Genomic DNA, 13,364 nt, shown 5'->3' on the forward strand with positions numbered 1-13,364 from the left:
GCAGAAATCAGTTTTACTCTTTTGCTTTCAGTTCACTTTTATCTGAGGTCAAATACAATGCTTCATTTTCTTCTGAAGTCTGTGTTCGGATGTGATGTTCAGAAAGAGGAAAGTAGTTTGTATAAAACACTATTTCTGTAATGACGGTGTACTTTAATCTTTCTCATCTGTCTATCATTAAGATTTTAGCACAGAGTATGATTGTTCAGATTTGGGTTAATGGGCAAGAGCTTTGTGGAGAGTTCTACAGACACTATTTTCATTGCTCTTCTTTATTTGAACATTATTGTTTAACTCCTAATAGGCTACTCAGATAACAGATCCATGGTTTTCAACCTTAAACAGTTTACAGAAGCTGGTATTTTTATTTGATTTTAATATTTCTTTTCAATTAAATAATGTTTTAAATCGGCTTTTTGTGTTCTCCAGCAATGTTATAAGATATTCCTTGTAGCACTGCTACATTTTTTCTATCCGTGATCTAATTCTTTTAAAACCAAATACATTTTCTTCTCAGAATCAAAATAATTTAGTAATAAATGGGAATATATGCTTGTGGTTTCTAGATAGTTTATAGCTTGATAGTGTTGTGCATGCTCTGTAGCCGGTTTTTTTTCTAAAATGGGCATTGAATTTTAGTGTAAATGCTGTGTAATGATGTCATGGTATTCTCTTAAATTCAATCAGTGCGAAACCTATACTTCTTATCCAGCCTACACTAGATAAGATTTGTGCTTGATATCTCTAGGGAAGAGTAAGATTTATTTTATTTTTTCTTTTAACTAGTGCACATCAATTCCCTCAATTCCCTTTTGTTTTCTTGTCATTACAATAAGGCGCTTTTAATTTTAGATCTCATTCATTATCTACTCCTAGGCCTGCTTTCACCTTGTGTCTATTATTTGTACAGGTCTTGCAAAATACCCTTTCTGGTTGTTGCTAGCTATTGATTCATGCTGTTGATTCTGTCATGAAAGAAATACATCTGTCATTTCTTTAGGCACCTTTAACAAGTTATTGTCATCTTGGTTTCTCAAGTCTTAGTAGCCTTTGCTTTCACTTCATCTTTTGTTTCCATGAATGTCATGCTGATCACTTAATAACTCAGTTTCTGGTTTCTCTATGAAAAGGGAAGAATATTAACCTGCTATCTTTTAGAGGGTACTCATACCCACAGTACAATCATTACTGTTTCTGGCACACTTTGTAAATGTGTTAGAAATCTTGAGTTAACATTTAGATAGATTTGTAATGTAACACTAACACTACTTATCCATTATGGTTTATGAGCAACCTTTTTTTTTTTTTCCTTTGAACTGTAAAGTGTTTTGTATTTGTTTTAACTTTAATCTCAAGCTCGGTAATGTTGCACCTTAGAATTGAATTCCTTAAAATGTGAACTCTTGTTTTTTAGGGATTAACAGGTGCTTTGGCAGTTTTGATGAAAGATGCAATTAAGCCAACACTAATGCAAACATTAGAGGTGAGTATAGCTTGTGATGTCTGCCCTTCTTCTCCAGCTTTCAAATTCCATATTGTGCTTGTCATACTTCTCTCTAGTGACTGCACTTAACTTTCATGGTTCAGGCCAGGGTCGACTCTGTAAAGGCATTTTAGAAAATGTTCATTTGTATATGTTAATAAATCAACCCTAGCTGCATCTGTACCTTTTTGGTCCTTTTTTTTTTTTTTTTTTTTTTTTTCTTTAAGAGTCTGGCTTTAGTCATAATTTTGCCTGGAGCTAAAAGCAAGCTGCAGTGTACTGCTGATCTGCTTCTGAGCACACTGGAAAGCAGGTTGGGCTTCTGAGTCGTAAACTTCCTTCTGTTCCCTATCCCCTCTGCTAGAGGTGTTTCTTTTAAATCTGTTTGCTATATGTGTATGTTCCTATGATGGATCATGTTGTGTGGAAGGCGGATACTTTGATGAGGCCATTCTATTAGGTGTTATCTTTTGTGCTGTTCAGAAAGAGGAGAGTCCTTCTCCCCATTTACAGTTTTTGAAAAGCGGGCTACCAGCCACTCTTTCTTGTTATAGTGCCTTCAGAGACTACATGAAGCTTTGCTGGTCTGTAAAAGGAATATTTTAAGCTTATCCTAGTAAGCTTTCTTCCAACAGCTCGAAGAATGTAGAATTTGGTACAACTGTGAACTTAGTGACTGGGCAGTGTAGTATTGTCTTTTCAGTAGTGAGCTGAAAGATGAATGACATTCATGGGGACAGGGGGGACGGGGAGGGGAGAAAAATGGGAAATACTGAAGCAGATTTGAAAACAAATGCATTTGGAAGAAATCTAATCAATTTTATTGGAATTTTGGCCATCAAAATTACATAGTTGGACTATCTCATAACAATTCTTCACATGGTGAGAAGTTAAAGAGTGTAGAAAGATACCAGAACAGTCCCCAGATGGTAAAAAGTCTAATTTTCTACAGCATATCAAAGTGATAGCTATGTTTTTGCTTTTGTGTTTGGATGGCAACGACTTGCTATTCTCAAGGAATGTTAGAAAACCAGAATTTGTCATGCTACGTATTGTTTTGCTATAGCCATCCTAATTGATTTCTCCTGCAAAGGATATCTATTCTTTCATGTGGCTGTATGAGACATATGAGTGTGTGTATCAGAACTTAATAAAAAATCTGATAGCAGAAACTGGAGGTCATGTAGAATGAAAAATGTCGTAACCAGAAATGTGTATTAAATTGTTATTCAGATAGTGCTTATTAAGCTTCATTGACAAAGTAATTTTGATTCTGTTTAATGTGTCACTCTATTTGCACTTCACATACCTCTTACAAAATAATGTTTTGTTGTAGTGTTCTAGAAGGCGACTATAATTGTCAGAAGAGTTTATTCTGATTAGCAGGCATTTTGTTCTGGATGTGGCATGCATTTCCTTTGTTTGTTTCTTTGTTTGTTTCACTGCATTTCTTTATATTTGTATTTCAATGCAGTAAAATTTCTGCCTATTATGTGGTGCTCTTTTCTAGTCAAAGCTATAGTATAGTTGAAACATCTGCAGCAACTATTGCTTTTTAGGAGGGCCCTGACTGCAGTACCCAAGGAGATTTTCCCAAAATTCTTCTTACAAAGTTATTTTTAAAATTACTTCCAGCAAACTAAAACAGCTCAGAAGACTGCTTTGTGTTCTGCTTCTGCCATATTAGTCTGAATGACAAACTTTTGTCACCCTTTGAGTACCTGTTGAATTGCAGGCTAGTATCATTCATATATCCAAGAATGGAAATCTCCAGCTTGTCAAAATCTTGTCCAAGATAATCATAGAATCATTAAGGTTGGAAAAGACTTCCAAGATCATCTGGTCCAACCATCCCCCTACTACCAAAGTCACCTACCAAACCATGTCCCTAAGCACCAGGTCCAACCTTTCCTTGAACACGGTGACTCCACCACCTCCCTGGGTAACATGTTACAATGCCCAACTGCTCTTTCTGAGAAGAAATGTCTTCTAACTTTCACCCTGAACCTCCCCTGGATCTGATGCCCAGCTCTCCACACCTTCCTTTCAGGTAGATAGAGAGAGCAATAAAGTCTCCCCTGAGCCTCCTCTTCTCCAAACTAAACACCCCCAGCTCCCTCAGCTGCTCCTCACAGGACTTGTGCTCCAGGCCCTACACCAGCTTCGTAGCCCTTCTCTGGACACTTTCCAGGGTCTCGATGCCCTTGCAGTAAGGGGCCCAAAACATAATGCTGTGCTTTAGTTGGTGTGATCCCCTTGGGCTGTGTTGTCACTGTGTATAGAGGTGCAATGGCTTATTCTGTTACTGCCCATGCTGTTGTTACTGTTCTTGAGCTTCAAGCTTGTTTTGTGTCCCATTTTGTGAATAAATAGTTCTCATTATTGTTAATTTTTAAGTTAATGGCTTTAATAGCTGCTAATTTTGATAGCTCCAATTTTTCCTCTAATAAGGGCAATCTTTTGCCTTGTTCATTTGACTATAGTGCACTGAGCCACCTGAGAGTGTAGAATCTTCCAGCATGACAGATTTTAAGCCACACTAATTCTACTGTACTCTGAGATGGTGGATGTAATAATGTGCCTTCTGTTATAGGAAACAATATATTTCTGATGTGTGTGTAAATTTCAAATCTTTTTTTTTTCTCATAAGCCAGAAATGAAATTTGAAGCCCAAACTACACTTGAAATAATCCTAGTAAGCAGCATCCAAAAGAAGAGGGACCTTTTAAGTTTCCAAAGAGACTAACAATAGCAAGTAATTGGGCAACATAATCCTATTTCTTCAGAAAGAACAAGTTCTCTATACAAGTGTAAAGACCTTTAGCACCAGCACCATGAGTTGACAATAGTAACATGAGAAATGATCATGTGACAAGCACATCCACTGTCTACAACGCAGTGGTGGTGAAAAACAGAATGATATAATTACACAGACCACAAATGTAGCTCAGACTGCAACAGACCTGTCCTGCAAGTTAGAGATGAAACTGCTCCACAAGGCAGGTCCACTTTGATGTTGGGGAATGGCCAAAAGACTGCCCGAGGAGAGGGAGCAGGAGATCTGGGTGATTTCTAGCTGATACTGACAGTTAATTTGGCATAATCTGTAATTAATAGTGGCTGTGGCTGCAGCAGCTACAAGCACCCATTGCAGAGATAGCTGTACTTCTATGTGATCTGGCAAAGAGTCTGTACACAGGTATGCTGTTGAGTGCTGGAGTTGTGAGGAGTTGCTTCAAAGAGCTCGTGGTAGAGGGAGAAGAACGGCCTACTCAGCAGATGTGCACTAGCTTTGTAAGGACTTCCATACACACTGGAGAAGAGGTCTAGTAGTTCATAAATCAAAAATGGCTGAATGTTAGTCCTGCATGTTATGGAACTCGTGTGAATGCTTTTTTTTTTTTTTTTTTTCCCATGTGTGTTGGCGTGTATACATATATATTTTATTTTTTTATTTTTTTAAGAGATTTCTTGGGGGCACTTTCTATCACAACCCTGCTGCTCTGTCACCAGAAATGCCACCTCGAGGAGTTATTGTTTTATAAACAGGAGTGACAGGAAAATCTCAAATGAGAAACATGGCAAAATGCTAGCTTAGTACTGTTGACTCTACCTGCAATAAATGTGGGCTTCAGCAGAACTTGTATCTAATGCTGTAGAATTAAGATTACTTTGTTTGAAATATACATAATGATTTCATAGTGTTTATCCATATTTGTCATGATAGATTTGTTCCCTTGTGAACTGATCCCATAATGTTTAGCATTTATTTATACTATGCGTAACAGAGCAGCTGCTGCTGTATGGGACAACTCTTTGTAGTTGCATTCTGGCTGCTCCGTGCTCATCTGCTTATGTTACATTTCAAGTGCCACGCACAGTAAAGATGGTAATAAGTATTATAAACATCCTTCTAGCTGCCAGATAACTTCAGATATTTATTGACATTCAGGGTTTATTTTCTTTTACTAATGCTTGGATAATAAAGTTTCCTGTACCGAAAACAGTCAGCAGAATGCATCCCTGTGCCACTATTTGTTTCCTCATATAGCTTATTAAGAGTGTAACGAAAATAAGGGGCACTCTGTGAGGTAGCTGGACTGACACAGAGAGCCTGAAGTTGGCCAGGGAAGACTTTATTGTCTCTATTCCAGGCTGTGCTGGAGGCTCCTGAGGTTCTGCTGGAGTTTGCTCCCATAAGGACCTAAACTGTATCTTTGTTCCAGGGTTGCCATTGTCAAAAGACCCTTCACATAACTCCCCCTTGTCTTCTGGTGGATTTCAGATCTCCAGGGGAGTATCTTGCAATGGCAGTGGTTTAGTAGTGTGTTTTCATTTCAAGTTAGTGTCAGAGGGCCTCTTCGGTACTGATATTCTGGAGCTTCCGTGTGTCATATCTGCTGTTGTGTGCTCTGGGCTGTAGTAAACTGTGGACTTGTAATTGCTTGCCACAAGAAATTAAGGACTCATAAAATGTAATTTTACTTTTTTTAGTGATAAAACACAAATGAGAGTAAATCCTGTGGATTTCAATCTAGTAGCTGAAAACAGCAGTCTTATTTATTTGAATACTGTGAGGGAAAATACTGGATTAAGGTAGAAATAAAACTTGAGGAAAGATAGGCTTAGGTTGGTAGAAGTGGTCTGCATTTTATTTGTAAGTTCCAAGCCCTTTGGGATAATAATAATCTTTTATTTTGTACAGTACTTCTTATTAGATTGATACCTTGTGTTTGATGGTGTACCTAGTTCAAGTTTAATTTTTGCGTAAATGCCTAAAGCCCTATTCATGTTGTAGTATGCTATTGGTAACAGATAGGAACCAAGAATAAAGATAAACCCTAAGTAAACGCTATGATATCAGTGTTTTGTGATGGTAATAATCTACATCAGTCTTGTTACAGGGCTTCATTTCTGGTTTATTTACTTTTTCTGTTCCTGTTCTACTGTTTCTTCTCTGACGTGTATAGGGCAGAATTGTCTTTAGGATCTAGCTTAGTTGTTTGGTCTTTGGAGAATATCCTCTGCCAATGTGTATGCATATTCTCCTTTTCCTACCTCAATTTAAATAAATAAATAAAAGTTTTCTTAGAATGAACCTGAAATTTAATGTACCAGTGGCAAAAATGTAATTGTCTTTACTCTGAACAAAACAGTTATTTATGTATGATCACTTCTAGAGGAAGCAGTAAGAACAGGTGTTTGTTTATATTTTGTGTGAGATTTGTTCAGTGTTAGTAAAACAGGAAGATGTAACATGAGTATTTCACTTCTGTTATACAGTTCTCATCTTACATGTAAAAAATTGACTTTTTTGTCTAAAGCTTTTTATCTTAACACTGGTGTGTTTGAGGGATAGAGGGAAACAACCAGCTTTTATTCACTTAATCATTTCCAAGTTTCTCCTTTTTTATTCGATGAGCTTTTGATTTGTGTATCATCTTGATTAGCTTGCAAGTCAATTGAGTTTGTGTTCTTACCTATCCGTGATATTAATGAAATATATATATTTTTTATTCAGGGAACACCAGTTTTTGTTCACGCTGGACCTTTTGCTAACATTGCACATGGAAATTCTTCTGTTTTGGCAGATAAAATTGCCCTTAAACTAGTTGGGGAAAAAGGATTTGTTGGTGAGTAGTTATTTTATTATATTATGATTTGTTGGTAAGTTGGCAAACAGTGGTGCAAAAGAAAAGATAAAATAGCAATGAAAAGTAAAGAATGCTACTTAATTAACTGCCAGAATGAATAATAATCTTAAAATGTAGTAATCTTAAATAATCTTAAAGTGAATGCATAAAAACCACAAAACACTACTTCTCTCACCCTGCTCTTTGCCTCAAGTGTTCCCATCACCATGCTTCTAGTTCTACAAGGATGCCAAAGCCATTAAATAACTTCTTTATATTGAAAGAGGTGTCCCATGTTTCCTTGTGTTAGTATTCACCTAACCCCTCTTGATAACTGATGAAAACCATTCAATTTTCCTGTTTCATCATATTTTCTGCCAGTACGGGAAGCTCAGACAAATCAGGGATCATATGTGCCTGAGCCCGTGCAAAGGCAATAGCAGACAGATGGTGGTAAAAGGAGGAGTAAGACTACCTTATTTTGGTGACAATGAGCCATTAGGTTGGCTCAGCTGTATTGTAAAACTTCAGTGTGAGGCCCTCATGTTCCCATGAAAGCATGTGGGTGGATGGGCTCTTTTGATATTAAGAATTCAGCACAAGCAAGTCTTACAGAAGGAGCAACAGTAGACATGTAGAACCAGCTATTATGGTAGTAGGCAAAATAAACTTGTGGCTCAAGTGCTTTACAGCAAACTAGATTTTATTTAAAAAAAAAAAAAAAAAGTGTTTTTTAAACTTGAGGATTGATAAAAATGAAAGGGGTGTTGCTACCTCACAGTAGTAATGCCTTTCCACTGCTGCAGCCATTCTCTTGCCTGTGTCCTGAACACCCTCACTAACTATCAAAGAAATGCACATATGAAAGAGACTGGAGAGAGAGGCAAGGGGAACTAAGCAGCCCCAATTTAAATTAATTGTCTTGGAGCGGTATCATAATCAAATGAGAATGATTGATCAGCTTTCAGCTGGATGAGCTTTCTTGAACTTGTTTACTATAACTGTACTAGTGCTAGAGCAAAGAATATGCTAAGAATATCCAGCTAGGAACAGTGGGAGAGCAGGCAGAGGCCAGGTTGGCTTAAGTAAATCCATAAAATTGCACTTTGAATACCTATGGAACAATGCTTTTGAAGAGATGCAGTAACCTGAAATATAAATGTGCTTGTGCCCTGAAACTACCAGAGAAATGCACATGGATATGCTTATATCTTACCTACATGTTACTATAAATTACATAAAGAGAACCAAATTACTTGGAAATATTGTTTCTATTCAAATTCATTGGTGATCCTAGAAATGATATAGGAGATGTTTGCATTATTATAGAACCTGTTGTTATAATATAAATCAGCCTAGCCTATATATTAATAGACAAGGACTAGAAAGGTTTCTTATGCAAACTTGTTCACTAGTGAACAAGAAGACAGATCTCTTACAGGAATCTTAAAAAGGAGCAACAACTATACCAGGAAAAAATAAAGGGTTGAAACCTGTTGATCATAATGACTTTAAGGGGGGGTGAGGTTGGGAAATAAAACTTTTTTTTTTTTTTTAATGAGAAATATATCACTTTGTTGTTACCTAGGTGAAAACAAAAAGGTTGAATGGGCAGAAATTTCATTTATCTGTGTTCCATTGTCTTGTGGGCTTTCTTCTTTCTAAAGAATATTTGTTGTTCTATTTTCTCATTTCTGCTTGTTCATCTTTATAGAAGTAAGTTTCTAATCTCCTTAAGCCTTATGTGAGTAAAAGAAATACTCTTCAACTTTTTTAATGGAACAACAAAGTACATGCAAGTACTTTTAGATTTCCATTAAAGTATTATCAACAAAATCAGTTCCTAGAGTCAATTTTGCTAACCTCTGCACTTCTGATTCAATATAATTTGCAAAGATTGTTGGACATTTGCACATGATACTTTGTTAGCAATAGCATTCTTGGGAAAAGTTTGGTTCAGCATTCTGCTGTCACTACTTCTGGTTAGATAGGAGAGGGAAAATGCTGGCCTTTGTAAGAAAATGAAGTATTGCACGTAAGGTGGTGAAACATGAGGTTTCCAAGGCAGTCTGGGCATTTCATGTTCTTGTGTATTCTTTTCAAAATGCATGGCCATTTCAAGGAAAAGGGTTGTGTTCTCCAGTGTTACAGTTGTGTTGTGTTACTGCTTATTTCCCCCTAAGAATCAAACTTCCATTCAAAGAACGTTTTTGCATTTTGAGTACATTTATTAATGATAATAGAATCAGTATTTTATGAAGTCTTGTTAATTGGTGTGTGGCTTTGTGAAGTAAAAAGCAAAAGCATTTAGGATGTCTAACATTTTTCATAGGCTGGGAGCAGTAACTTTGTCTCTGCAGTAAGCAATCCATTCAAGTGGGAAGTCAATTTTGTATCATCTGAATGGAAGTAGGTTAACAGCGGTCTTGAGTCTTGGTAGAGGTTTTGGAGCCTGAAACTTATTGCCTTGGGTTTAGGTTCCTCAGCTTTTAGTGCTTCCCTCAGGCACTGAGGGCATATGCAAGCATTTCATGCTTTTTTTCCTTTCTTTTCTCTTATTCACCTGTTTGTGTTTAACACTTCTTTTTGTTTTGTTTGTCTTTGGCCCTGTTTTTTCTCTTGGGAGACAAAGTGGTATAGCTGCAATAGATGGAAACCTTCATGAGCTGCCATTTAAGGGCTTTTGTTCCAGACTTCTACAGAACACAAATCTCCATGAAACTGGGCTCAAAATTAGTCTGCCTTCTGGAATCACAGATAGAAGGTGTGCACCAACCCACATTTTGGTCACATCCATACAAGCAAGGAGCTGGCTGCCCTGTGAAGCTACACAGCAAAGCAGCTAGCAGGAAACTTCCCCACATTCAGCTCAGTGTAGTGTGTGCCTGAAACCCATGCTGCCATTGAAATTCAGGGAGGAAAGATAATCCAGTCTTTCATACAGATGGTAGGAATTCAGGACAGCTGTGCTGCAGTTCTGTAACTAGATGAACTAGTTAATTACTCACTCTTTCTAAAAGCATTAAAAAAAACCAACAACAACAAAAAAAACCTGTTCTGTATTTCTTTTTTGCCCCGGCCCATTCTTTTGCAGTTCCAGTCCTTTTCTCAGATTGGATGTGACACTTATTGCTATTGTCTGGGCAAATTCAGTTCACGTTTTGCCATGTAGGTTAGCTGTCTAATCTTATGAAAGAGTTCAAAAAGCGCTGGAAATAGCGTAAGGTACGTTGCAAGACTGCATGGCTAGGAGAGGTATTTTAGGGACCATGAGCTACAAGCATGGTTCTCAGCCTTGTGCAGAGGCATCCAAAGCAGGAACATGAGAAATGTGTGACAGGGTCTGCAACCATTTCCTGTATAGTAGAATAAAAATCTTATTCTAAGGATGTTAATTCACTCGTGTGATATGAGATTTTAAAATAATTACCTATATATATTATTTTTTACTTAAGCCATAATTAGTTTAGAGCAGAACTCTCTTGCTAAGTGTGCAGACCATACTAAAGAGAATTCTATGTCCTGAACACGCACCAGTTTCACATATTTATTTCATTTTCTCTCCTGGTCTAAGCAGCCTTCTTCCTCCAGCTGCTTGTTTCCAGTCCCGTGCAATGCCTCACTTTTGCCAGCACACCTGTTTATGGAGCCATGTGATAAACTAAACTGGAGAATTGTTCTTGGTTGAAAACAACTGCAACAACGGCAAAGAAAAAAAAAATCCCTTTCCTTCCCCTCACAGACAGTGACAGGACAAATAGTTGTATGTGCAGCAGAGAGATGAGATAATACCACATAAGATGGTATTTTTGCTGAAATAATTATCTACAAAAGTAAAGCCTCATTTTGAGCTATAAAGTGCCAGTTAAGCTGATGTGGATTAGCATCCACAAATAGCTGATCAGACTGAGCCAGTGTGGCCAGAGCAGCTATGCCTGTCTCCTTTCTCATCCTGTGCTTGACCATTTTTGCATGACATCCCAGCAGAAACCTATTGCCCTTTTTGTTGGCTTTGTTTTCTGCTGACTTAACACAGAAGCAGTTCAGCCCAGAGTCACAAAAACACCAGAGCTGCTGCAGGGGAGGGTGAGTTGGGACGGCCAGCAGTGTGACACCGGTCTTGGTTGTGTAGGTCCCGCTGTTTGTGTGACCGTGTTCCACGGCCAAGAAAAAAAAAATCCTCCCAAAATGTTCTTTTTAAGTTTATTTTAAAATCTGATTTTCTCTGTCTTGTCTGCATTGCCTGCTTCTGTGCTCACTCTGCAGCTGGAGTTGCAACGTGCTGTGCCTTCTCAATATTGCCAGAGAGCAATGTTGTATGAGTCTGATTGAAAAAAATCTAAACAAAGCACAACCGCTGAGCCCTGTTGTGAGCTCTCTAATGGAAGGCATTCCCTGCTTCGGTGTCAGGTATCCAGGGGAATCGCAGACCCTCGTTAAGCTGGAGATAGCCAGAGCTCCGTAGCTCAGCTTCTCCTTTCCCTCTCCCATCGCTCCTGTGAGTGCGGGGCTCTGGCTGAGGACTAAGCTTTGCAGTCCATCACACGTCTCTTCAGCCTCTCTGGCAGCAGCCTGCAGGCTTCCTGACATTTCATTCCCCTTTTTTTATGAAAGCTGGTCTAAGCTGGCCTGGTAGACTGATTCTAGGTTGCTTGTTTTTGGTTCAACCTCATTGCTGTCACTTCAGCAGGATGGCTGGGAAGGCTGCTCAGGGTTTAGGCAGAGTCCTGTGTTATGACTGAGTGGGGAAATCTGTCTTTATCTGTGTTTAGGCAGTCACTTCTTATTTCTTTAGTTTTATTTTCCAGTATTTCCTCCTTCATTCCCGCTTTGTTCTTCATTGCTATCTTCAGGTGTGGAAGTAATGTCAAACTTGTAGCTGATCTACAGAAGTTAGTCAATGCTGAAGGCCCAGCGTGGTGTAAATTGCAACTGAAGTTTTTACTGGCAGCCTTCAGGATAAATTTTCCACTTCTGTAAAGTTCTGGTTTTACACAGATTTCTCCCATTGTTTGCACTCTTACTTCCTGATCAAAGGCAGTGTATTTTAATTTGTTGAAAGTACTCTTCTGAAATGCCCCCTGTGCCTCATTTTTCTTGCCTCCATAGTGTCCCATCATCATTTTGAAAAAGACTTTGATTGTTTCTTAAGTGTCATGGCAGTTTTTGCAAACAAGAACATTACTATGCCTCTGGGTGTCTAGGTTAGGATGAATATGTTATGCAAACAAAGAATTGGTATATTTCTTCCTGTGACAGCAGAAGTCCTGCACATGGACCCCCCAACATATTGTGTGTATCTAAGACTCATGTTTTTAACCCCAACATATTTCAGGAGGCAAGTTTTCTAGATAATGTTTTTTTCCATATAAAATTTTGCAGTATGGGAAAGAAACATTTCAGAAAACGGATGTTTGGATGTTCTTAAAGACATAAGGCTGTGCATCCCCCTGCCATTTCTCAAGGACATACGAATGGAAATAGTGTAGGGGCTCAACCAAACTAACCACTGCTGGTTCAGAGTCACAAGCACTTCATGTGTGCAGAACAAGAATTAGTCTTGTCCTAGAAAGACATGCCAGCTACTCAGAAGGCAAGAAGTGACAAGTGCCTACTGACAGGCAGCTGGCAAAGTTCAGGAAACTGTGCTTGTATCACAGTGGTGTTTTCATCCTGTGCACTCAGCAATTTTCTTTTTTCATTTCTTTTTCTTTTTTTTTTTTTTTTTTTTGTGATAGCTTTCAAGGCAAAATAACTTAGTATAATTTGCAGGGAGACAAAAACTATGGGGTTTTGTAGGTATGCATCAGGCACATCTCCTGTGAGCAGAGGAAGAGTACAAAGCAGCAGCAATGAGATGGAATTTATTCTGGTTGCTGATGTCAAAATTGCCTCACTAAGGACGAAGGTTTGTTTAGAGACAGATGGTTTAAATTGCACCCAGAAATGTTGGGGTCTAGATTACAGAACCCATTCTAACTTGCTCAGGCATGTGAGGGAAAAGGTTTTTTTGCAATCTTTGCTTACTTTTGTGGACGTGTATATAGGCAGTTTTGCTAAGAAGGAAAATGAGATAACAAACCAATAAACAAGCAAACAAACAAAACAAAAAAAAAAAAAAGGAAAGGGAAACATTGCTAACTTCAACACAGAATGCAGCTGGCTGCTTCTTGTGATGAGTCTCTTGCTCAGCTTAGGAAGTGGTCATGGTTTCTGACACTTAACACATCTAACATTGTCAAGGCTTC

General features: G+C 38.2%; 1 protein-coding gene across 1 annotated transcript in view; it reads left to right on the forward strand.

Moving 5' to 3' along the window:
- The window catches only part of MTHFD1L (methylenetetrahydrofolate dehydrogenase (NADP+ dependent) 1 like), a 149,141-nt gene that overhangs the window by 55,952 nt on the left and 79,825 nt on the right, over positions 1 to 13,364 (forward strand). The window contains exons 19-20 of the mRNA XM_082757822.1: positions 1,415 to 1,483; positions 7,005 to 7,116. Coding sequence (XP_082613948.1) covers positions 1,415 to 1,483; positions 7,005 to 7,116 — 181 coding nt within the window. The remainder of the gene's footprint in view (positions 1 to 1,414; positions 1,484 to 7,004; positions 7,117 to 13,364) is intronic.

This window comes from Aythya marila (assembly GCF_965140915.1).
Source record: "Aythya marila genome assembly, chromosome: 3".
In the NCBI taxonomy this organism is placed as follows: domain Eukaryota; kingdom Metazoa; phylum Chordata; class Aves; order Anseriformes; family Anatidae; genus Aythya; species Aythya marila.